At 41.3% G+C, this 25,565-nt stretch overlaps 1 protein-coding gene across 1 annotated transcript in view; it reads left to right on the top strand.

The window, feature by feature from the left end:
* Positions 1–606: 606 nt before the first annotated feature.
* Positions 607–25,565, top strand: part of RNF144B (ring finger protein 144B) — a 53,165-nt gene continuing 28,206 nt past the window's right edge. Inside the window, exons 1-2 of the mRNA XM_083867160.1 lie at positions 607–1,307; positions 17,680–17,868. Coding sequence (XP_083723286.1) covers positions 17,704–17,868 — 165 coding nt within the window. The 5' untranslated portion in view covers positions 607–1,307; positions 17,680–17,703. The remainder of the gene's footprint in view (positions 1,308–17,679; positions 17,869–25,565) is intronic.

Raw genomic sequence — 25,565 nt, 5'->3', positions numbered from 1 at the left:
AAATTATATATAACACCTAGTGTTAGATAGATAAATTCTAAGCTTGTACTTACTCTGAAAGGAAAAGTGTACATGATGGTAATTGAAGTAAAGCTGTAATAAAAAGGAATAATTCAGCTGAAAAGGAGGCTGAATTAAAGTTGCACAAGCTTTTTTTCTTCCCTTAAGTTAATCTGATGCAGTATAATTGTCTGAAAATAACTAAAAGCTCTGCTTTGAGCTTTTATACACCCTGGAAGAAATGCCTATATATAATTTTTCACAGGAAAGTACTGAAGGCAAAACGCCAGCAATGACTCCATGAAGTACAAAGTAAGTTTATTTCATCATAAGAAAATTGCAGATTAACATTTATACCTCCTTCTGTTTTTCTGCACCCTCTGCACTCTGATATATCTATATTTCTTATCTGTGGGTGTGGTGCATTTCCTACAGCAGGAGAAGTTCTTGAGGGTTTGGTGTCATGTAGCACAATTAGATATTCTCCTGCTACTTGGCTGCTGTGAATCACACCCTTAGGTCTGGAATACGGAACTGCAGGATTCCCAGCCCCTCTTGCACACAGGGACAGCTTAAAGAGTTAAATTTTAGTATTGACAGAATGAGATGAGCACCATCATTAAACACTCAGATCTGAAATTACACGGGTACTTTACTTTAGATTTTTTGCCCCCTGTCCCTCCAACGTGAAGAAAGCACTTATTTTTTTTTTTTTTTTACAAGCAGAAGCACACAAGGTTTCAAATATCAGCTGCTATGCAAATTGCTCTCCCCAAACAGGTTAATTTGGGAGGGCTTCGATGAGCGTCACATCTAATGCCTTGCTGCTCTCAGCTTTACGTTGTCAGGGCTCGGATGGGAGTTGTGGTTAAAAGCTGCACAGAGACCCAAGTCAGAACGTAAGGGTGTGCATTGGCTGGGAGCTGACAGGGTTTAAGTAATCACCTGCAGCTGAATTGAGCCTCGGATGGGAAGTAGGAAGTGCTGTACTCAAGCTTCCTGTATAAATAAATGCAGCTTTCCCACAGCTACTGCATACAAGCTGCGACGTGCGTTTAAGGTATAATGGCAGCGCGCACTTAATAGCAGGGAGGGGATGATTTCTCGGAGCGGCAGAGGGGCTGGGAGACGAGTCCTGCTGCAGTCCTTTAAAGTGTGCAGCTGTCAGATACCCAGAGAAGAGGAAGGGCGTGTAAGAGCAGTCTGCTCCGGGGCTCTGTGACATCGTGGTTCTTGGGAATGCCGGAGTCTGAGTGCAGCCGCTGAAAAGTCACACAGCTGGCAGTGAGCGCTACTCTCCTTTCAAGGTATGTTGGAATACAGCTTTCTCTCTGGTTTTTCCTTAAGAGACAAGGATACCCTAAAAGAACAGAAAGACAGCATTTGCTTCTAACTGAAGAAAGTGGAAAAGGCTTTTTTTTTCTTTAAATACATATATATATTTAGGTAAGGACTAGAATGGTTAAATAGCTAAAATAAATGTAACTTGTGGTTTGGATAAAATAAAACTATGTGGTGCTTAGAGCTGAAGCAGAAGGAAACCTTGCTGTCCTGACTCTTAAAGGCTGAAAATAAATAGACATCAAGTGCTCCCCAAAAGGGTGAAATGACTTTTGTCAGTGTAACTTTTGGAGAAATATCTGTGTGAAGTGTTTAAAAATGCTGCAGTATTAGGATATATATATGTGGAATGCAATTGCTAAGATGGCATACGGTCAGTATGTTTTAGTTTAAATAGAAGAACTTCTTTCATACTGAAAAAATACTGGATTAAGCTGGAGGAAGCCTGACTTTAAAATGCTGATACTTCCTCCTGGTTTAAAGGCATTTCTTTTGCCACAGTCTCATGCAGCTGCTATCAGGAAGGAAAAAAATCTGTATTGTAAGTGTTAACTTCTAATCCGTGTTAATGTACACTTCTAATCTGCTCAGGGTTTAGGGTTACATGATTTATGTAAGCAGATACAAAATATACCATACTTTTGCTTTCTCGTTTGCATTGAATTTTTTTTGACACTAAGAATAAACAACTGCATTTACTGGAATGTTTGCACTGCTTTCTCATCATAAGGCTTTCTCAGTTCAAAGCAGCTTTAGTAACAAAGATGTTTCAGTCTAGTTTGTTTTAAAGCTCTTTATTTTCTGTTGTACAAAAGCACTCTGCTCCCTAACCTGCATACAGCAATATCAAATATCTTCCTTCAGAGAATATCTCTGAAGCAATATCTTCCTTCTGAGAGCACTGTAAGTTGTAAAATATTTAGAATTACTATAGTAAAGAAAGCATTGCAGGGTGACTTAGAATTCTCTTGGTCAATAGACACCAAATGCTTCAAAGAAGTAAATGTTAGCAGAGATACAGGCTGTGACTGAAATCCCCCCATGCAGCTTTCCAACTGCCTGTGAGCAAGCAGAGCAATCTGATATGTTTGGCTGCCCTCAGCCTGAAGGGCAAGTGGTCTCGGTTAAGGGCAGGCACTGGGTTTGGGATTCCAATATCAACAGGAACAGAAGTTTCAAAATCTTGTCCTTAAATATTTTTGAAAACAAATATATTGTCCTGATTCTTGTCCTGTATAGGACTTGTCTATGCTTGAATGTGACTGGGTGTCTAGGTTGTTGCTTTAACATGAAAGTGGCTGAAACCCTCCCATCAATGAACATAAGCTGTTTTGGAGAAAGTACTGCACATTGATAAGGGCATGGCTGCAGTTATGCCGCTAAAAGTAATGCTTTAGATTATGGATTGACAAGTGTGTGTTTGCAGAATGTCTAAAGCTGTAGTGGAGATACTCTTTCAAAATAAACCAGAGCTACTCCAGAGCCAAGCCAGTATGATGAGAATCAGACTCCTTTTGTCCCATGCACTTTTCTCCACTGTCTGATGGGGTATTTCACACAAAGTCCTGTCTGCTCATACAAGGACACAGAAACCTCCCTAGGCTTCATGTGGAACTAGCATTTGGCAACCTGAAGTACTTTCTGTTCCCCATGCTGAAGTATATTCTGCACGCACCTCGCTTGTGGGCTTTCCCACAGATGTGACATTTTGGTGATTCTGTTTGTGTGATAGTAGGCTTTAGGGCAAAAGCTAGCAATATGAATAGCAAACAATATGGAGTTTTTTCTCTCTAGCTAGGTTCTCAGATTGCACTTTATTCTCTAAATGCTTCATAAACTTTGTAGAAATAGTGTGGAAGTGGTTGTCTGGCCTCTCCGTTTTGGTGGAGGAAAGTATATACTTGTCCATATTACTATTGTGAGTTAAAAATGCAACTGTGAGAAGCAGCAAGCCACTCCATAGGGAAACAGGCAGTGCTAATGCTTAACCTGGTTCACAGTTCATTAGTATGCCTCTGATAATATCTGTGGTGTGAGCCTGAGCCCTGTGCCTGCCGTTCACCCTGTTCAGACTTTTCAGTGACTTTCATTGGTGAGACCCAGTGGAGTGTGTTGCTTTGATGTAGCTCGAAAGAACTGCTAGAGACTTGCTGTTCCTCTACTGGAGTGGGGAGTTTTCTTGAATGTGCCTGAAACTTCACAGTGCCCATAGGCTGTACATATCAGATCTAAAAATATCTCCTAGGCTACTAGTACTGTGATATGTGAGACCATAATTACAGCTCTGGGCACACGTGAACAAAATACTGTGGCGGGCTGCCAGTGTTGCTGTGAACTGAGTCCATCAGACCTCCTTGCATATCCTAAAGCAGACATTGCCTTCAGCTTTGTGAGGCTGAAAGTGGTTCTGGAGCTATGCTTTTCCTCTGGTACTTGCCCAGAGCTGGGTACAATTCCCTCCTCTTCCACTGCTTCTCCATGCTAAAGTGGAGCCCAATATAGTGCCCTTCACAAATTGTCTTCTTTGCCCTTACATTCATTCCATTTGAAAACTAATCTTCTTTTGGTTTGCAAAGGGAAACACTGAACAAAACAAGAAAGAACAGATCCAAAGGGAAAGACAGCAATGATATTGAGCTCAGCTTCTAGCATTCTGTATTTCTGTTGCAGCATATCTGAGCTCCAGTGCTAGGCTATGAGCCCTCTCACTTGACAGAAGCACAGGTCTGAGGGCCATCGTACACTGCAAATTTGCCTAGTCTTGGACAAACATTTACAGAGATGCTTGTGCCAAATAACTTTGTGCTGATCAGTAGGAAAATAGTGTTCAGTAATCGTTCTGTGTCTCTTCTAAATGGAATTTATTCCTGTGTATTTCCTGACCTTGTCATAGACATAGCCATCATGGGTACTTGTTTTACATGCTTTTTGTTGGAAGGAGAGACAAGAGAGCACTGAATCATGGAATGGCTTGGGTTGGAAGGGACCTTCAAGACTATCTAGTTCCAACCTACCTGCCATGGGCAGGGACACCTTCCACTGGACCAGGTTGTTCATAGTCCTATCCAACCTGGCCTTCTAAGGAAGAACATCACGGCTTCTCTAGGCAGTCTGTTCTAGTGTCTCACTACCTCTCTGAGGAAATAATTTATTCCTAACACCTAATGTACATCTCCTCTCTTCTAGTTTAAAACCATTCCACTTGTTCTGTCACTATCTGCCTGTGTAAAAATTACTTTTCCCTTTTTTATAGACCAACTTTAGGTACTGGAATGCCACACTGATGTGTTCCTGGAGCCATCCCCTCTCCAGCTGGAACAGTCCCAGCTCTCTCAGCTGGTCTTTGGAGGAGAGTTGCTCCAGCCCTCTGAACACCTTTGTGGCGCTTTTCTAGATGTGCTCTAACAGGGCCGTGTGCTTCCTGTGCTGAGGACCCCAGGGCTGGATTCAGAATTCCAGATAGGGTCTCAGCAGAGTAGAGGGGCAGGATCCCCTCCCTTGACCTCCTGCCCACTTTGCTTTTTATGCAGCCCAGGGTGTAGTTGGCATTTTGGACTGCAAGCACTGATGCTGTTGACTTATGTCCAGGTTTTCATCCACAAGAGCCCCCAAGTCCTTTTTGGCAGAGCAGCTCTCAATGAGTTCTTCTCACATTCTGTACCTGTGTCTGGGATTGCCCTGACCCAGCTGCAGCACTTTGCACTTGGACTTGTTGAACCATTTAGTTCTTATGCACCCACTTCTCTAGTTTGTCCAGATGCTGGTTAGGAGACAGAATACAGAATCACTTTTTATTAGAAGGAAAATTTACCATTTTACTGTCATGCTTGTGCTTCTGCCCTTTAATTGAAACTGTCAGTATTTGTCTGTTGCAAGCTTTTCTGCCTTTTGCTTTGTTGTAAAAATGAGGAGAGGATGGAAAGTATAAGACATGAGTCATTACTCAAGGAGTGGACGTTGTCTGGGTATCTGACAGAGGCTTTGATGATATTCATGTTTGGTTGTACCAACTGTTGAATTTTCAGATAGACAGGAATGAAACTTACAGATCTGAAGACATTTATGTGTATCTGAAGACATTTATGTGTTCTATATATTTGCAAAAAGGAAAAATCATTGGAACAGAAGAGCTGTATCTGTTTTCAGGGACTGGAATGATTCCTTTGAGGCTACTTCTGCTCACGCTCTTATGTACTCTATGTTGCTGTGGCATGGGGGAGATTTCTTTGCACATGTGTATATATAACTGCAAATAATTCAAAATTACATGCTCTAAATCCCTGTATACATAGAAGGAAAAACACATTTCATGACAACTAGCATCCAGGCTAATCCTTTGCATGCAAAGAAAATTCCAGAATTAAGTAGAAGCAGTGCCACGCAAGCTGGCACTGGTTATGTCTGTGCAGTAGATGGGAGAGTTAATGTGCTCTGCCTGTGATTAATTTTTGAAGCATTCTGGTGGATGTGGGGAGATGGTGAAAACAAGTCAGTCTTTCCTACCTTAAAAAAAAAAAAGGAAAAAAAAAAAAGAAAAAAAAGAAGGTTAAAAAGCTGTAGTCATTGGGGAAATGGAGCTGATCCTGTGGGCTGTTTACCATTGCACTCACTGGAACATTTTTCACAGCAGCGGGCGCTCTGCCAACCACTGATACTGGAACTCTTCCCCATGGGATTTGCCCGTTTTAGGGCTAAGATAACATCCATGGGCCAGCAATAACTTGCTTGCTGAAATTTTGCACAATGGAGGAGATGCAATCTTGCACCATCTTGACCTTTCCACGCTTGCAGTGATGGTTTCAGTGGTGGGGATTCTTCATCACAGAAAATCTGTGGGAAAGGCAATCGTGCCCTTTGCCAGGAGTGAAGTAGAAGCCACATACATGTACGTAACTTAGACAATGCTACTATGAGGACATGTATTTTTTGGATTGGTCAATGTTTTTGTTGCAAATACCCAAGCAGTGTGCATGGCTTGAGCAATTTCAACCCCCTTGTTAACATTGCTTATCACGTTTTGGGACGATGGACCAAAAAATTTAAGGAAACATACACTTGTGAAGAGTAGAGAAAAAGTCAAGAATTCTTGACTTTTCTCCAAATTCTGCAACAATGAGGAAAAAAGCCTATTTTGCCTATGGGCATTAGTTGCCACTGTCATAATTAAAAGACCAGCTAGCAGAAAGGTTTTTGTCATCCTATAATATAACAAGTCTATGAGTTTTCAGTTCTACTTACTCATTTTTCTGAGAGTTTGGCAGGTGGGGGCGGCTTGTTTCAAAGATAAGCTCCCAGTTGGTTATCTCTGCACACATAATGCACAGGTCCATTGAAAAACACTCCTTTGGAAACGCTCCCATTGGCAGGACTTTGACTGCATGGCTAAGATCATGTAGAGACTAACTAGTTGTTACCAGATGCTGAGGCACTTGAGGCTGAAATCTCATATGTTTACAGGTGCTATTCTCCCTTGTAATTATTTCTGTAATGAATGTTGAACTTTGGAATTGAAGTGAGGGAGTGATGAATGCAAACCTCTAACTGCATTTGATGGACACTTCTGGTTTATTACATATCTTATACTAACATCTGGATTTCTAAGTAGTTGCTTCAAGCCCCTGAGAAATTAACTGTGGTGCTTGGCACAGTACAGGCAAAAATCTTGTGAATGCTTGGAGCCTGAAGCACAGAGACAGAAGGAGGATGTGGAAAATAGGGTGGGAGAGGGCAGGGCAGCAATGAGACAACCTTGTGTTGTGTGAAAGACAGTGTTATCAGTCAAACAGCATTTTTACTCAAGTTTAAGAAAATGTTGTATTTGTCTTACACTGTTAATGAAACGCAGAGCAAAATAAATAATGTGTTTCAAAAAGATTTATTTATAAAAATGGGAATATACGGTTGTTTTAAAAATATAGGGCTGTTAAAGTTAGTCAAGAGTGTAAGACTAATAGAAGTTGAAGGTATTTTGCTATTCCAGCATAGTTTGCAGCTTCTGTTGCAAGCCTGTACGCAAGGCTTATCAGAGATTAGAGGTGCCCCAGATTCAAAGCCTGGGCACATGGGGCTCCTCCACACCGGAGCAGTAGGCAATATGGAAGGAATTGCCTGCAGCAGAATTCCTTCCAGGATCTCTCTCCTGGCATGCTGGGCTCTTATCTTTTCCCATGCATTGGCTGAGAAAGAAGGGGATGAAATGTGAATACTGAGAGTACAAGCAGAGAGATGCTCAGTCAGGGGGTTGTTACTGGCATTTACTTCTCCTTTTTGGCTCTGCAGATCTGGCCAGAACTGGAACTTGTCCTTTCTTCATCTCCAGTTGCCTTTGGAAAGACTCATTGAGGAGCTGGCAGAGGAGTGGTTTAAGGATACATTCTGACTAGTTAAATTGAAAAAATGAAAAAAATGAAAAGCAGTAGTAATAGTTACTTCAGTAAATGTGTTTCGTTTCAAAACAGCCTCATGTCTGGGTCCAAACCTCTACTATTGTTTCTTGCCAAATTTCAGCATAGTCAGTAGCTGTTCATGTTGTTTTTTTGATGGCAATGACTTATGTTAGAGATAGGGACTTCCCCAAGGTCTAATCCTCAGATTTGATTCCCAGTCTTTGATTCACTGACTGTCCTTGTAGCTCAGACTTGGAAGTTACCACTGGGTAAGCTTTCTAAATCATTGAGGTACATTTGGATCAAGGGCAGTTTTCAATGTTTAATTGTTTTGTTTTCGTTACCTCAAATAACATATTTACTGTATAATAATGAATGGTGTATTTGACTGTAAGATTAGATAGGGGCAGGTTAAAATATTACATGTATTAGTTTTGTTCACTGAGCAGTCACACAAAATTTTTTATAGAAAGAAAATCAACTTATTCTATTGTTTCCATTGATGTAAATCTAAATTGATTAAAAGTGCTTTTCAATGCTTGTAGTGAAAAAAGTCTGTATGACCATATTCTTGCAAGTTTGCACTTTCTGTGTCTTGACAAAACAGAATGGCAGAGATGTTAAAGGTATCTTCTTATTGCAAGCATTGAAAGAAAAATGCTCAGATCACCCCTTCTGAGAATAAACACGCGTTAATTTTTCTTTTTTTTTCAATAGGTGGCTTTCAGTACGTTTTGCAGAATTCAGTGGAGGATCAGTTTCATTGTTCCTGTCAGTTGAGTTGTTCCTTGGCTTCTGGCAAACTCTGCATGCTTTTCTTGACGCCAAGAATTTTCTTGCTGGCCCTTTGGAGTTCCAGCTTTGTGCCACATCTCTATTTGCCTTGACCTGTTTGCCTTGCAGTCAGGACACTGCTTGCTCCAGACACAGCTTTGGCAGTCTCCAGCCAGGGGACCCCAAGAGTCTAATTAGTTTCATGTTAGAAGAAGAGTGCAAACTGCAGTCACATGAAGCTGGTCCTTCTGTTTTCCAGTGCTTTTCCATTGTTTTCCACTGCTTTCACTTTAACAATGTGTGTTTACAAATATCTCCTAAAAATCCTTGATGTTAGAACAGGCCAATGTTGCAAATGTCTTTTGAACACACCCTATCTAAACTGTAAACATTCTAGCTCAGGGATTTAGAATATCCCAAGGTTTTGTTATCTGATTAACAAAAATAAACATTTCTTTTTTTTCTGTGTCAAAGGCAAATTGTTACATCTGATTTCCCATTCCAGTTTCAGCAGTCAGCTAGCCAAGTTATCAACTCATTTGACCTCCCAAAAGCTCAATTCCTTTTACTTAGTAAATGCCACAGTTACCAAAAACTTTCATGTGGTCTGAAAGAAAGATCTATAATTTGTAATTTTGAAGAATTTGTTTTTATTTAATAGTGGTATATTACCTCTTGTCAACAGGATGTTAAAGGTAAAGTGCACCAAACTAGTTTGGGAGGAAATTCCTTGTAGCTCAGCATTAACATATGCTGCATAGTCATTAAAAACAGAGGATGTTATTTAGAAAAGCTTTAGATTTTAATCTCAGACCTGGTAACCAGTACTTGGAATTCCAGTTGGTGTAATTTTGTTGTTTGAATATGTTTTGGAAATATTTGGAAATGTTTGATGCCAAAACACTCTAGTTCTCTTGTCTGGCTGCGCTTTGTTTCACTGCATTTTGTGCTGCTCAGCTTTGCTGAGCACTGTGACCAGGATGAACATAAAACCTTAGGAGAATCCTGCTGTTGACCTTGTGCAGGACCAAATGTGTCACCATAAGCCTGTGCCTGGGGCCAGCACCATCCCACTGCTCAGGCACAGTAAGCCTGATACATCTGGGTCACCCTGAGTTTGAAACCCAGAGGCCTGCCCAGGACTCATGTCCAGTAGATCTGGTGCAGGAAGCTGTGGCTTTCCAGCCTGTCAGTGTTGGTAGAGCTGTGTCCTGAACTTTGATATGGCCTAGTTTCAAGCACAGAACTGAGTGAAAGTGGAGGCTTCTGCAATAGGGTCTGACCTCATCCCATGCAGAATGGATTGCTCCCATCCTCATGGATTCAATTAGTATTGCCATTGTGTGGCTTCTGTTAGTATTGGAAAGAGTTGAATACCATGTTTTGATTATGCATTTCAGTTTAGTAACAGGCTGAGTTATTTCTCTTTTAGCTGACAATTTTTTTATCTTTAGATGATCCAAAAGTGCTTTTCCTAGCTCCCTTCAGCTGTGAGTAGCACCATTTATTTCACCATTAGGTTGTAGATTTATTTCACCATTAGCTCATTCTTAGACTCTCCTGCTTTTTAAGAGTGGGAGGGGGAAAACCCCACTTTTTCCCCCCTCTTGCCTGTTCTCAAGCACTATTGCAAAGAAATCTATAAAGGATTCCCACAATTACAGTCACATCTGTTTCAGAAAAACAAAATATATTCTGCTATATTCAGTTAATATTCATGGTCTTCTTGCAAAAGACCCCACCTCCCTGAGGACATACTGACATAGGGTCACAAGAAGTTGCTGTGAAGAACTGGTGTTTTAAATTTTCAGAGTTATTCATACCTCACAGTATTGGAGTACTGTAGAGAAGTTATCCAACAAGTGTACTGTCAAAGCCTTGTGGAGATTGATCTATGCGTGTCCTACTGCTGTTTTGGTTTATTAGAATGTTTTGGAATGATTAGGGGCATGTGATATTTGGGATGCTATTCAATGTGTATTATAAATATCCTGAAGTGCTGGTAGAAAAATTCCTGGCAAAAATCTGGATCATATTCTGAATTACTATAGTCAGTCCCTTTTTTTTTTTTTTTTTTTTTTTATGCTTTTTCCACTCACTGCATTCCTTTAAAAGATTTGATATATTTACTTTTTGGTTGCTAGCATGATATGAAAATACTCCATATAGCTACAGCTTCTTGAACAGCAGCTCAAGGTTTAAGGTTTTGGTATTTTTTTTTCCAGGCATTCCAATAAAAACAAGTGAGAGAAATTGCCTTTGGTGTGTTCTCATGTACCAGCATATTTACTTAGGCTGCTTGTCCTTTAAACAAGTTTTCTGACAATAAAAATTTTACAGTGTAGAAAGCTGTCATGAAATATTATACATCTGACTTTTTTTAAGCCTTGCTCAAAGAGAACAGATATTGAAATGCTTTTATTCACTCTAATGCTTCAGCTTGGTAGCATATTATAGTAATCCAGAAATGGGTTCTCCTCATACATGCATATAATCTAGTGCTTGCTGTTTTAAGGCTCAGATGTAATACAGTAGTTCTGAATATATTAAAAATGTATTTAAAATGAGACCTTCTATTTGTGGATCTGGTTGCTTTTTTTGAGACCATGATTTCAGAAAAATCTAAGTACTTGTTTAACTGCTTAATAACCTTATTGCAATAAAGCAGAACATTCAGGCTTTGATACACAGGAGCACTTAAACATATGATTAAATGTCGTTCTTGAAGATGAAGGCTTTTTTAAATTGTGGCTTTAATCATATGCTTTACTGCCTAACTGGATCTCTGCCTGATAAGTAATGCTGTATGGACTGGATAGGTAGCTCTGTGTAGGCAGTGCATATGTGCACATCATAAGGAGAAATTAATGCACTGAGGGTTAGTGGTCTGCCTGTAAGACCACAAAAGCTCTAGTGCACTTGACTCAGACTAATTCTCTGAGCAGAGATGCTGAGTTTAAAAAAAAAGCTGTCTTAGTAGTGAATTTTGAATGACATTATCTTGAGAGTGTTGGGACAGCTAAGGACTTGTAAGCAAAACTGGTAATGATGGCATTTCAATGAATTTGATAGAAATGTGGGTTTCTGACAGCTGTCTTCACAAGTCCTAATTTCATAGCTCAGTTTATATCTTGTAATTTGACCCCATTATCTTAATACCACTCTGTTACATTTTTTAAATCTTTCTGTAATTGCTCTTTTTCCCCAAGGGCCTAATTTTTGGCATTGGTTTTGAACACTTATGCTTTTCAGGTAGTTTTCTTTTTCTATTTTATTTTCTAAGGAGGGAACCTTAGTTACGGGAAACAACAGAATCCTGAGTGAACAATGTCAAACCAGGTTTTTGTATGGCACTGAAGTAATTTCATGATGGGTGGAGTACTTGAAAAATCTCTAGGGCATGAGAAAGGATTACTTGCAGTGCTTGCAAATGTTTCTCCAAGAGAGTTTTGTAAGTACCTGGTACACTAAATAGGAATATAGCACGCATGATATGAGTGTGTTTTTTCTTTTTTTTTTTTTTTTTTTTTTTTTTTTTTTTTACCATGCTTATGCCAGTTCAAATGCCTGGGTGCTGGTTTACGGGTGTACTGGGGCAGAAGGGCCTCTCAGGTCTCACCCTGCCCACAGGATGGACATGTCAGCCCACAGGGGAACACACATTAAGGACCTTTTTCTTTCCATAAATGTTTCCTGGAGCAGTGTGTCTCATACTTGTGCATTTCTTGGCTTCCTTTAAATTTTAATTGCAGGTAAAAGCCTACAGCTTGACTAACTTCAGCAGAATTGTTTGTAAACACAAGACTTGAAGTAGCTTCTCCAAGAGCTCTCTTTTTGCAACTGGATGCAGCATGTGAAAAATGAAAGCTTAACTTGTGGTGCTGAACATACTCCATTCATTCTCCTCCAGCTTCAGTGCAGGAGGCTCTAGTGATTCTATGTGGTGTTTCTAAGTGGTGAAAGTCACATTCAGACACATTTTTAAAGCTAAATAAAGTGGGTTGGTTGCAGGCACACTGACAATGTCCTGATGTTGTGTCTCAGCAGACTGACTGGCTTGTTTTCTCTATCGCATATACAGAGTAACTTCTGTTCTTTGGTAGTAGACATGGTTTGAGGCAGCTGGGCAGACTCAAGTGAGCCTTTGTGTGGCTTGTAACAAGGATGCTACCTTAAAATTCCTGCTTACAGGGAAAGTTTCAGCAGTAGGTTGTATTGATTTTTGATACCTCTATGGAGCTGGGGTTAGTTGACCTCTTGACCTTGGCTGTCTCCCAGACACCCACCCAGCTGCTCTCTCCCTCCCATCACAGGGAGCTGGTAGTTTCCAGTTCAGGACATGAATGCCAGGATTTACAATGGGTACCTGTCTAGAAGCAGGCATTGCATATAGTTGCTGTTAGAAAGTCATTTTCAAGGTTAGATATCAAACACTCTGGTGTCAGGAGGCCCTGAAGGCAGACAAGTTCTACATTCCTTCCTCTGGTGCTTTTTTTTCATTTTTTTGTATTTCACTCAAAATCTCCATGCTTTCGTGTTAGTGTTTTTGCTTGTACTTACCCTTCTCAGCCCTTTCTGCTTTGAGCACACTCTAATGTTTTCTTACTTATGGACAGTGTTGAGATGTTTCAGTGCTGCAAAAAAGCACAAAGCTTTGTCACCTCCCAGAGACAAGGCAAAAATGTCCTGGGGCAGATGAGTGGAATGGAAAGCGTTGACAGGTCTGAGTGCTTGGTAAGCTGTGGTCCTGGTGACTGCAGTTTACACCCCACAGGACTGACCCTATGTAACTCACTCATGTTCATTGAGACTTTCTAGTCCTGCCTTATCCTGTGGCATCAGCACCATCAAGGGTCACAGCCAGGGAAGTATGAGTCTTCTTATGAGGTGAGCAGCATACAATTTGAGGAAAGATGTCCAATTTCCTGGAAATCCTGTGCAGTGCAAAAGGAGTGTGATCTGTGTGCGTGTGAGTGTACGAGGCTGATAGAAGTAGACAAAAAAAGTGGATCCTCAGAGTTCCTGAGTGTTTATGCATGCTGGGGCCAGTTTGACCTTTCCTTGCCATGATTCATGCTGGTGCAGGATTCAGATAAGTATATTTCTCTGGATTAGAATGGCCTCGAAGAAGTGTTTATTCGTATTCCACATCTCACAGTGGAATCTTCAGTGAAGATTTTTTTTGCAGAGTTGAGGTCCTGCACTACAGTTTCAGTGGCACATTTCTTGCTTTGTTTGGGATGCTTTCCTAAACACATCATTTGTGTTTGTAAGCATGAAAGGGAGGGTTTTAATGCTTAACAATGAGTGTCCATTGTTTTTCAGAAATTTTCCATTTACTTTAACTTCCGATCATTTTTGTTCATATAACCAAATATGGAATGGTCTTTTACTTTTCGTTCCTAACTCATTCTTCAGTCGCTCCCTCTCCCCCTGCCCAACACATACACCCAGGACGCTTCATTTTCAATCTAACCTATTGGCAACTCACTTGTAATTACAATAGGAATTTTAATCCTCTGTAAAGAGGACTGATGGATGTTTAATCAAGTAATGACAGTCTGTGGGATAATTATAGCAAAGTGAAAGCCATAAAAATTCAGAGCAACTGAGGCAGAACTTCACGGCTTCCCTGCAGCACCTGGAAAAGTCAGTTCTGCCAGGCTGATAAAGTTGAGGGGATAGTTGGAGAGCTTGAGTGAGGACAATGCATTTTGAAGTGTTGGTGAAGAACAGGAGTAGAGGCTGGGAACTGGAGGAAGATGTGTCTGTCTTTTCCTGCTGTTAGCACCACATGACCCGATGATGATAAGAATGAACCTCTCCTGCAGACCTGATTCCAGAGCCCAGCTGCTGTCGAATGGGGCTACCGTTATCCCTAACCCTGAGCTCTTCCCCTAACATGTGTCCCTTGGGGGCAAGAGGAGAAGTCCCAATTCTAATGGGCAGATGCAAGGACCAATGGGCTGGGTTGCTCTGGGAAAAGGAGCAGGCTAAGCAGCCCATGTGTCTGCTCTGCCTTTGATGGGCAGGAGTTCAGCACTAACAGGATGGCTTTGCCTGTGCCAGCCTGATCTGGAGAGCTGCTTGTGGACAAGGTGGCCTCTCAGGGACCGTGGAAGGAGTGCTCTTCCTGGTAACCACAGTATTTCCTTCAAGGGCTGAGCAGGCAGGACATTGAGGCTGTCTCCATGTTCTCTGATCCCGTTCCCTTTGTTTCATGAACTCCAATGGAGTTAATGAGACTGCAGTGAGGTGAGCCCACCTAGGCTGTCTGGGGGTAGATCCTCTGACGTGCCAGGCTTGCTTGATATTATCTGCTGGGGATTTCCACACAGTGCTCTGCCTATTTTAGGGAGAACCTGAGCTGTGCTCTGGCATCCTGGTATGAGGGAAGGGCAAATGTGTAGACGGACAGAGAGCAAAACTGAATTGAACCTACAGTCTTCAAGGACAAGGGTTATCATCAATGACAATGGGATATCATATTGAGTCTCTACAGCCATTGCAGTGTGGCATTAGGTTGCTGCTAGTGCGGAGTGGTGTATCAGGAGCCTGCTCTTCACTGTCACACTGAGTGCTGGATTTAGGCCATCTAAAATTAGACTCTAGCCCTAAACCTCAATCATACACCTGAATCTTCCTACAGCTGCTTGCATGCAGGGTCATAACCCTTTTAGTTATGAGAAGAACACTGACTTTTGAAACAGCTGTATCCATTTTACATCCATTCTCACATCCTGAAATATTCCTACCTGTTCTTTTGTGCATCTGTCCTTTTAGCATTGCTGCCTTTTACTGTTTAAATGAAGAAATTTCAGATCAGTGCAGAGTGAGGGTGAATAGCTCACCTGTACAGATGCAGCTGCATTGAAAAGCAGCCTGAATAAATGTGTTACAGTTCTCCTAAATACTGAGATAACGTCTAGTATGTAGGCTTAAATAACAGGTAGTTCTTGATCTGCCTTAGCATTTCCAGTGACTCAGTGTTCCCCTCCACCCCGCTGCAGTAATTACAGAAGATTGTTGCAGTTCTTGACTCAGAGGGAAGCTTCCTTCTAAGGCTTCTGGCCATGCTGGAACTCCAGCTCTGTAGCTGTATGGAGCAAATTATGAGGGGAGTCATGGTAGCAGGCCCCAGGACTGCAACAAGAATAATGTGGGAATAGTCTATGTTGTGAACTAGTGATAGCAAGTCATAAAAAGAGAGTTTGCTTTGGATTTGTGGTAAGGGATTTGGTTGCCAGAATCTTTGCCATGATGCTCATATCTCTATGTGCTTACAAGAAAGGCATTCCAAAGTACAAATCTGATGGCTTCTCTGGCAGGCTAAGCTAGGAAACTGCCAAGTGTAAAAATTAAAAAGTGGTAAGTGTTCTCTGACCCAGATTTGTTGTGGTTTTGTGGCTTTTGAGGAGAAAGTGTCTTCCTGCAGACTGTGGGAGCACAGGGCATGAGACTTTGGGGACAAGCCTGGGGATGGGCTCAGCTGGAAGGTGGAAGCCACAGGGAAAGGTTCTGCAAACTCCATGAGCCCCATCATTCTCCCCCTAGGGAGGAATTCAGCAGGCACTGCAAGTCAGTATGTCACGTTTGCATTGACAGTCTGCAGCTGCGTTGGCCACCACCATAGTCACAGAATGGCAGCAGGGACGTGCTGCCAAATGTGACCTGACAGCCCTGCCCAGAGGGTGCTCAGAACTGCAAGGGAGGCCAGCAGAGGAGGACCAAGGGGCTCAAGTCTCTGGTTTGTCTCATGAGATGTCAGATCTGACAGGCACATTGATAGGTCTTGATTAGTTTTGTGTTCATGCAGCCTTCATGCAGCTCTTCAGATTTAGTAGAGCTGCACTCCTGGTGCTGCTGCAAGCAGCTGTGCACAGCTGGCCATCAGGTCTCTGCTTGTAAAATATGTGTAAAGGTTGTCTTGCCGTCAGCAAAGTGTATTCAGAAGGAGATCTGTGGAAGTTGGGCCAAGTTTCTTAGAGGTGGGGATAGATTTTTCTGTGCCTTAAATACTGTGGCAAACCCCACTGTGCTGAGGTGAGTAAAATCTGCAAATAGGCTTTGCATTGTTTCAGCTGAAGCACAAGGATATTCTCTTTAATTCCTTTTCCAGGGTTACTGTGTAAGAATGAAGGTCTTGGGATTTTTTATGATTATGGTGCAGTGTTTTCATATGCTTAGGCCAGAAAGCATTACATGCAGGCATGACATTTCCATTTGCTACTCATCAAGGAAGAGAAATTTCATCCCCAAGCACTGCTGTGACGTGTTGTGAAAACATGGCTCTGGTGAGCAGCTCTCTGTCAAAGTGCTAGTGCACTTGGTTCACAAACATCAGTTAAATACTTCAGAGGCCTATGAAATAAATAGAAGAGCTGTATGCCAGGAAGTGGGATGCATAAGAGCTACTTTTTGGCATCATTAAGGCAATGCAAAAAAGAGGACTGCACATTAAATGCTCTTACTCATTTGGTTTTAAGCTCCAGCCCTGTGTGAAGTAGCACAGGCAAGCTGAAGCGCTTTCCTGGGTTTAGATGCCTTCACCATCCCTCTTGCAATAGACTGCCAGCTCTATCTCAGTGACAACTCATGGAGAAGGTGGAGTTCATGGTGCCCACCACCTGCATTACAGAGTAAATGTTTAAAGTGCTTGCCTAGAAGGTGGGAATCTGTTCGTTTCTTGCACTGCCTAGGGGAGTTTCCAAGCCACCAACTGGAATAGAAAGTGGGAGTAGAGACATTCACTGGAACTGCGTGGGTGCAGTGAAGACTGAAGGATCCCATTTGAGTGGGAGGAGTATGAATCTGAAACTCATTTGAAAAGGCAGAGTTATTTGTATATATATATGTATGTATGTATAATGGCCCATCTTTGTGAGTTTTGGTTTGTGTTTGTTTGGTTTTTTCTTTATTTTGATGTTAAACAGCCTGACTGAGGTGCTTTGTGCCAGCAAGGTAAATGCTCTCAGAGAACCCAGCCAGTTCAGATCTTTTGAGGAGGTGTACTCTGTTTGTAAATTTCGAATGGCCTGAAGTTGAGACTGGCCCCAAGATGTTGAGTAGTACATTTTGGGTGTGCAGGTACTTTTATGGATCTAGATGGAAATTCTCAGAGCAATGGAAGTGACTGCATGGCTTGTGCGATGTTTCAGCTGTTGATTTCTCTTTTCAGGCTAAGTGCACCATTAATGGTTGAATGGACTCTGCTGGGAAGGCTTGTCCTCACACCATGACAGCTGATAAGTCAGAAGCTGGAGAGTTAGCTCTGGAGCCTCTCCTCACTTGCAAGCTCTGTCTCTGTGAATATTCCCTGGATAAGATGACCACTCTTCAGGAATGCAGCTGCATCTTTTGTACAGCGGTAAGATCTGTCAATGCCTTTACATTACAGAAGCAGGGTAATGGGAGATGGACAGAACTGTGAGATGGGATTGCTTGTCTTGTTCAAGAAGTCTGTGTTACCCATGCTGACATAGGATGCTTTTCTAAAGAGCATTTGGTGTTAGCCTGTCTTGCCTTATTTAAAAGATTTCTCTTGTTATTTTGCGTTTGATAATTTGTAACTAGCATATGTTCCCATAGCAATTACTAGTAAAACCCAGTAATAAATGGGAAAAAGATACAGTTTAAGAGTGTTGGAGAACATACACAATCTGCATACAATCTCAGTATTTACCTTTTTCTGAAGCAAAACCCTGAAAAATCATAGGATAGCTATGAGCTTTTGTTTCCCTTTTTTTGAGTTCTCAGAGACCTTTAAAGTCTTCTATGTAACTTTTAAGGGCAATCAGAAAACCTAAACAAAAATGGCCTGTTGAACCTTTGCTGCAGAGATGTTGTCCAGGTCATGCATTGCCTATAGTAGTCAGTAAGGACTTTCTGGCCTGCGAATTCAGATCAAATAAAGCTGGTGGAAATGATAGAGGGAGAGGTTGAATGAGCTGATAAAAGCCCTACAGATAGTAGTGCTCTTCTGGTCTCTTTGTCAGCATGGGAAAAATGCAGCTAGTTTCTCTGGTGATAGTGACTTTGATGTACCTCACTAATGATAACTAATGTACCTGACCTGAAAACAGGTCGGAAGTCACTGGAGGATGTTGGTGTGGGGTTTTTTGTTTGCTTGCTTGTTTTGTTGTTGGTCTTTTCTTTTTTTTTTCTCTTTTTTTTTTTTTTTTTTTTTTTTTCTTTTTTTTGGGGGGGCGGGGGAGTGGGTTCTGGGTTTTTACTCTAGAATAAATGTACTTGGTTTGATTTTTAAAAAACAAATTATGGATAAGCATCAAGCAAGTATGTTTAAGTTTTACCCTTGATTTTTTGAATTCATGAAGAAATTTGATATTTGTGAAGCCAGCTAGTGTGAGAATATCTTCACTTATGCTGAATTCAGGGTAGCTTCAACAGGATGAGAATCTAGCTGTGTGTTTCAAGAAACTAGGATAAGATTAATATGCATTTCAACTTGAACTTCATGAAGTTTGTTTTCCATACTGTCTTGCACAAAACATTTCTGTATTTTAGTTTGTAACAAAAGTTTCAAGAAAACATACCTAAAAAGTAGGTGTGAAGATACTGCTTTAAATTAAAAAAAGGAAATTTGGAGAAGTTGATACTTTTACAGTGGTCCCATTCCAGAGAACTCAATGTCTCTGATTTAGTATCATTAGTGGTACATTAACCTCAGTGTTAGCTGGGTAGAGTAACCCTTAGGGAGGGGTGGGCTGCCACGGACTGTGCCAGGCAGGGCTGGACACTGGCCAAAGGGAGAGGTCAGGGATGGCTGGGGATGTTGCTGTGCCCACATGTCCCACGTTGGTGTCACAGCTGCCATCACATCCATAAACTCCTTCTCTGGCCAGCGCCAGGAAAAGCGTTCGCTGTGAACTTGGTGCTCCAGTGCTGTTCCAGCGACATGGAGGGTGCGGTCACAGTTATTTGGCATCTGTGCAAACTTCACTGACTTTGAACCAAGAGCTAGCCATGAGTGAGCCCAAGTCCAGCTGGGAGAAGCCTTTAGACATGCTCTATTTATTTCAGTGGGCATAATATGTCTCAATTGTGTTTATGCTCCAAGTTCAGCCTTTGTCTGACTGTTGTCTGTGTCCCAGCGTCCTCCCAGACATGCATGCCCAGACATGTAGATCTTGCATCCTATAACAAAGAGGGCTCTGGAAACTTTTAACCTGGCTACATAGCTTTCTGTCTTGAAGCCAGAGCAGTTTCTGGGAGGCCATATGAGTTGCACTTTTGGGCAGCCTCTAAAAAGCAGTATTGGGACTGCTGGGACTTGCATGGGGGATTGCTCAAGGCACAGCCTGCTGCAGCTCTACTGGTGTGCCATGCCCTAAATTTCCTCTCACCCGTGCCAGGACACATAGATACCTTCACACTACACTTAAGAAAGATTTTGGGGTAAGAATATCCACTATGAGCTATGGGGCTGAGCAGCAATCAGTTTTGCAGTTTTTCAGCTGGCATTGCTCTCAGCTTGTATAGCTTGTTCTGTCACTAAGGGTAATTTTGTAGAACCAGGAGTAGTATTAAACTTGAAATAGAAAAGGACTTGACATGGACGTAATAGGTTCTGCTCCAATTAGCTGAAACCATTGCTTTTCTAATTTTTTGTTCTGTTACATGTGAAGTATTTTTAATTTTTTTCTTCCTAACTGTAATTGTGATGCTACAATGATGATTGTTTTTCACAGCATTTGTGGCTGTGGAAATAATTGGAAATTGTTGCTGTTTAGATATCTGGGGGGTGAGGTTATATTTCCTTTCCATTTGTAGCCTGTAAAACCAAGGCATTCAAACAACTTAGAATTGTGTACAACTATTTTTTTCAGCTTAGAAATTCTTGCAATAAACAAAATACTCCATAAAAGCTGTGTTCTAGCCAAAGTAAGTAAACTGTGCTTTAGAATGTATATATTTGCATTTTGGTAGAATGTTGCTAGTAGGGCAGGAGTTTTTCAAATAACTGTAAACATTTTTACTCTCTCTGTTCCCAGCAGAAAAAGCAGATGGCTTGCAGAACATACTTGCCATCTTACTTGGTAGCTCAGTCAAGTCTGAAGAGGCATCAGCCTTGTATTTTTCAACATGTGTTGCACTTGGCATAAGGTTCCACTGCAGTGCAAGATAAAGCACACATTTACACATCCCAAGAATTCGGAAATGGCTGCAGTGTAACTAATGACTTGATTTCATTGGTTTAATTGGATTTCTATTAGTTTTGAATGAAAGACTGATCTCTGAAGGGAGTTAGGAAGGGATGTGAGATATTTTATCTGTGAAAGTTTTAGAGGACTGAACTTTCCATTATTCAGTTCATTTCCTGTATCTGTAAAACCTTTGCTGAGTGCCATGCTGTGGTGCACACTTTCACATGTGGATATTCAGCAATATATGTACTGCTTAGACTGCATGATTTTATGCTCCCTTTGTCACTTTAACTTGTCCCTTTCCCAAAAGGGGAGGGGGTCTTATCTGTTCCTGATACTGCTCATCTTGTTCCTTGTCTTCCCACTCCTCCTTGTATATTTGGGAGGGGATGTCCTTCTTATCAGCAGTCCCTTGGGTTTACCTTTTGTTGCAATTTTTTCTTCGTTGTATGTGCAGCTACTTAGGTTTTTGTCCCCATTGGTGGTCATGGTGCTCACATATGTATGTGAAATAATTATACATGGTGTCTGTCCACACCATTATAATGTTTAAAAATATAGTATTTTAGTGCACTTTAGAGCATCTGGGTCCAAAGCATACTAATACTAATTACTTCTTGACTGATCCACTTACAGAATAGTACTTTGAATATTATACTTATTTCTAATAAAATTTCATAAATGTTTGCTCTTTTCCTTCCTTTCTGGCCCAGAGAGCTCTTGCAGTGCCTCACTCAGGTAAGACTTAGAGATGCTCTGGTGGGGCAGTGTCAGGAATGGACAGGCCACCCTCCCTGCTTTGCCTTTGCACAGCACACTGGGTGGTGCCCAGGCTTTGGTTCTCATTAGACTGTCTGGAAAGTGAGCATATAGGAGACTCCTGCCTTATCAAAATAAGGCTGAAACTGAGAAACCAGCAGGGAGAGACAGTGAGTGGTGGGATCATGTGCATCTCACATCCCCTTGGCTGGAATTGCCCTGGTGTCTGGCACAGTGTACTCTACCCTTTGGAAGAGAGAAGTGCAGGACCAGCAGTAACCCTGGAAATACCAAGGGCCCTATGAAAGACTCAGTGTGAGTCTGTAGCCTGTAAGCAGTTGTGGAGGGAGGTTTTAGCAGATAGCATATGATTGCCCTGGTGGCAGTGGTGACAGGAGGGAGTCAGTGCAGTGCTGTTGCAGAAATGTGGTCTTAGGAGTCAGTAAAAACCACAGTGTTGGCTTCTCCTTGCACGCCAGTTCTTTCTGGTTTTGTCCTTCCTCTTTTCTTCCCCTCCTCTTAAACATTTCAGGACCCCAGTGAGAACCAGGTGAGCAATAAATGGGATTGCTGCTATTTATGTCAAGCTCATGTACATCTCTCTCGTGTGTCATTTACTGGCATGGAGTTCGAGATGTTGAAGACAACATGTAACAAACTGAAAAGATGCTTTCAAGTATGTTGTTCTGTGTTGTTGGCACAAGTTTATGCAGAGCTAGCATGATTCACTGGTTTGTTTTTTTTTCCCAAGCAAATTCTTTGTTGAGTCTTGTATGTCTGAGAAATGTGTGAGGCAACTGGGTTACAAAAGTGCAAAACAAATACCATGATGATCTACCTGTTTGTTATTTTGGTGCACACAGTGCAGTCCAAATGAGATTAAACTTCATGCAGCCTTAAAAGGAGAAGTCAGCATGCGAGCCCAGGTAGCTTCTGTGCCGTCTTGTGCTTCTACAAGTAGGAGGTGTTCCAAAGGCAATTGGAGAACAAGGTTTTCTACTGTAGCTTTGTGTGACAATAAGGCAAGGGCTCCATGGGCTCCAAGGGCTCCATGGGCTCCAAAGGCTCCTTTGCTGGTGTGGACAGCATGATGCCATGGGCAGCTGCCTGCCTGGGCCTTGGGAGCTTCAGCCTCAGAAAGAGGCTGCTGCCAACTACTTTTAATAGAGAAGAAGAAGAAACTCTTACAGAAATAGAAGTTTCTCTGTTGGTACTTAATCAACAGAACACTCTAAGGCTCCTCTATTTTCCTTAATCTTTCCAAGAACGACTATGCGTTGTCCTGCCTGCTTTGGGTGGCTGAATAGTGGCATTTCACCCTTAGCATTGTGAAGTTTCAGACTGTTTGTGGAGGGGAGCACTGGAAAACTGGCAAAACTAGTGTGAGGGGTGTTTGCACAGAACATGAGCAGAAAAGTGTGAGAGCAAAGGAGACTGAGTAGATCAAGGACAAGGAGGAGGCAGATGGCAAAAAGAAGGGGATACCTACTAAGTGAAACAACTGTATATGAATAATCCACTAAAATAATACTTAGTAAAACTTATGAGTAAAAGAATATTTGGATTTGCCATCATCTAGCCAACACTGGGTTTTAGTATCACTTCTGTTTCTTTGTGCTTATTTTCAAGAAGGGATTTGTTCTCCTCTTTTTCTCCTTATCCTATGAGACACCTTCTCACAACTGCACCAGAACGCTCACTATATTCTCTTCCTCCTACATATACCTTGTGCTGCAATGCCCCACATACGTTATATAAAGCTCACCTCAGGTTGTTTTCCATTTGGAAGTGTTGACATTTGGGATTCTTTTTTTCCCAGCTCGACATTTGAAATGTTTCAGAATAATTTTCTTCAAGTTTTAAAAAAGAGAATTCCTATATTGGCACTGAACACAGAGCACTTCTATAGTAATTTTGATGGTTTAAGAATTTCTTGGATTTCTGTGCAGAGTAACACCAAAGGCAGATTTGGGGTACCAAAAGAGTTCAGATGTGCCCATTGACTTTTGATGGATACTACTATTCAGGAAGAGGGACTGCATGTTTCTGAAGTCAGTAGAGGTGGCAGCCTCTGGATCATGGCCAAGGGAAGACAGAGGGAAGAGGGAACTAATGACAGCATTGCATCGATGCAGTTGGTGTTACCTCCATTTAACCAATGAAAAAAATCAATGTGAAGTAAGTTGTCAGTGCCTCAAAGTGCCACAGTAACCGAGCCAGACTGTGACATAAGCCTCATGCTCATGTCTGTTTTGGCTGTTGGCAAGGCCAGGTTTGGCTTGACATGGATTTCTACAAGAGAAATTATGTTTGCAGCTGGTTCCATTTTGTGAAGGGTGAATTTCTTTGGTCTTGTTCTCTGGTCCTTTTCTGTATGGTGGTACCACTTCATGGCAACAATTACCAGGAACTATTCCTGCTTTTTATGAAAGGCTGCCAGGTTGTGTTGGGCCATGAGTAAATTTGTTTCAGACTGTTTCTGGGCAGAATTTAGCATCAGTGGTAGATATTTTGAGACAAAGCTGATGACAGTATATTTCTCAGGTGTATTTGAAGGATACCATAGAAAACAGACTTGTGGACCAAGAGGAGGCAGTTATGTTCTGGTCCATTGTCATGTCTGCTTGGTGTTTTCACTTGGTTGTGACAAAACTAAATTTTTTTTACCAATGTTATTCCTTTCCTCATACTGAGCCTGAACTGACTGTATGTTCTTTGAAGCTACAGGGGCATTTTTTCACTTTCTTTCAAGCTTCTTTCTTGATAAGGCTCTTATGTGGCCTGATCTTCCATCCATTTGATCTTCTATCCATTCATTTATCACTGTATCTGGTCCCTAGTAGTTAAAATAGAGATTGGGCAATATGCATATTTCATTGGAATTTTGTTTCTCACTTTAAACTGTGCCTATCATAAGTTTATCTGTAGCAAATTAAGAAATTACTATTTTTGTCATGTAGTTTCTAAAAACTTTAGTTGGAAAAGCCTCACTTTTTTTTTTTTCCAAGTGAAGTGCAAATGCCTCCAAGCTAATTGCCAATACACTTGTTTCATCTAGTTTTAAGACCTTGTGAGAGATACTTGAGGAGTTTGAGTACCACACATTGAAAATTACTGATCCATTTGGGTGATTGAACATGCGGAAGTGCAGATGTCATGGTAGTGATGAACATATTATTAAACATTATATAGATCTGCCATAAACACTCTGAGTACTGTCTAGGGGGATATATTTATCCTAATACACATTTGATTAGATACTGGGCGGATTAGGTGGTTAAATTTAGAGTTTTGACGTGAACTGTCTCACCAAAATTAGTAATACTGACTGTGTATGCACTGAGAACAGGTAACATTTCTAAAGTGTAAGAATAAAATGAACGTTATACATTACTGAATAAAAAGTACATAACCATGGCCCAGAACCAAAATAAAACTGAATGCCTATTTGTTCATCTGTTCTGAATCATGCGACACTCTGGAATGTCAACTGAAAAGTTAAGTATTCTCTCCATATACGGTATTTCTGCGCCCTGCCCCCAAACCTGGAGTTTGTAAAAAAGCCTAGGCTAAACAAAACCCAAACCCCAAACAAACATAGTTTCAAGGACAAATATAGAAGAGAGATTTGACATTGTAAATAATTCCTGTGGACTTTAAGAGGGAGATCTTTTTTTTTTTTTTTTTAATGGAAATTGTCTTCAAGTTACATGTTAGGAGGAAAGACCTTCTTGTATTGGCAAGATGTCTTCCGTCATTTTGTGCATTTTCACATTTAATGTAGATCATGGCCTAGTACTATCTGGGAAATACTGCAGATCTGTTCTTTACCTTTCCGTAATTCAATTCAAGAGAAATAATCTTACTTATCCTCTACCAGCTGCTACACAGTGGCTGGCAGCAGCGTAGGTGGCATTTGACAGGAAAAAAAGCCAGTGTTTTCAGTTTCTTCTTTCTTCCTAGACCTCCCTCTATGTTTCTTAATAAAGGTACCTGTTCAGTTTTGTCATGTCACGTATGGGGTTTCTTTTATGTTTTTGTATCCAAAGTAATGGGGAAGCTGAAGAAGATTTGCAAGCAGGTTGGAGAGGAGCAAAGTAATGGAACATGTCCAGGTACTTGAAAAAGGAGTATGTAGGAA

The sequence above is a fragment of the Zosterops lateralis genome, assembly GCF_965231275.1.
Source record: "Zosterops lateralis genome assembly, chromosome: 1".
NCBI lineage: Eukaryota > Metazoa > Chordata > Aves > Passeriformes > Zosteropidae > Zosterops > Zosterops lateralis.
This window is presented reverse-complemented; position numbering and strand designations above follow the sequence as displayed.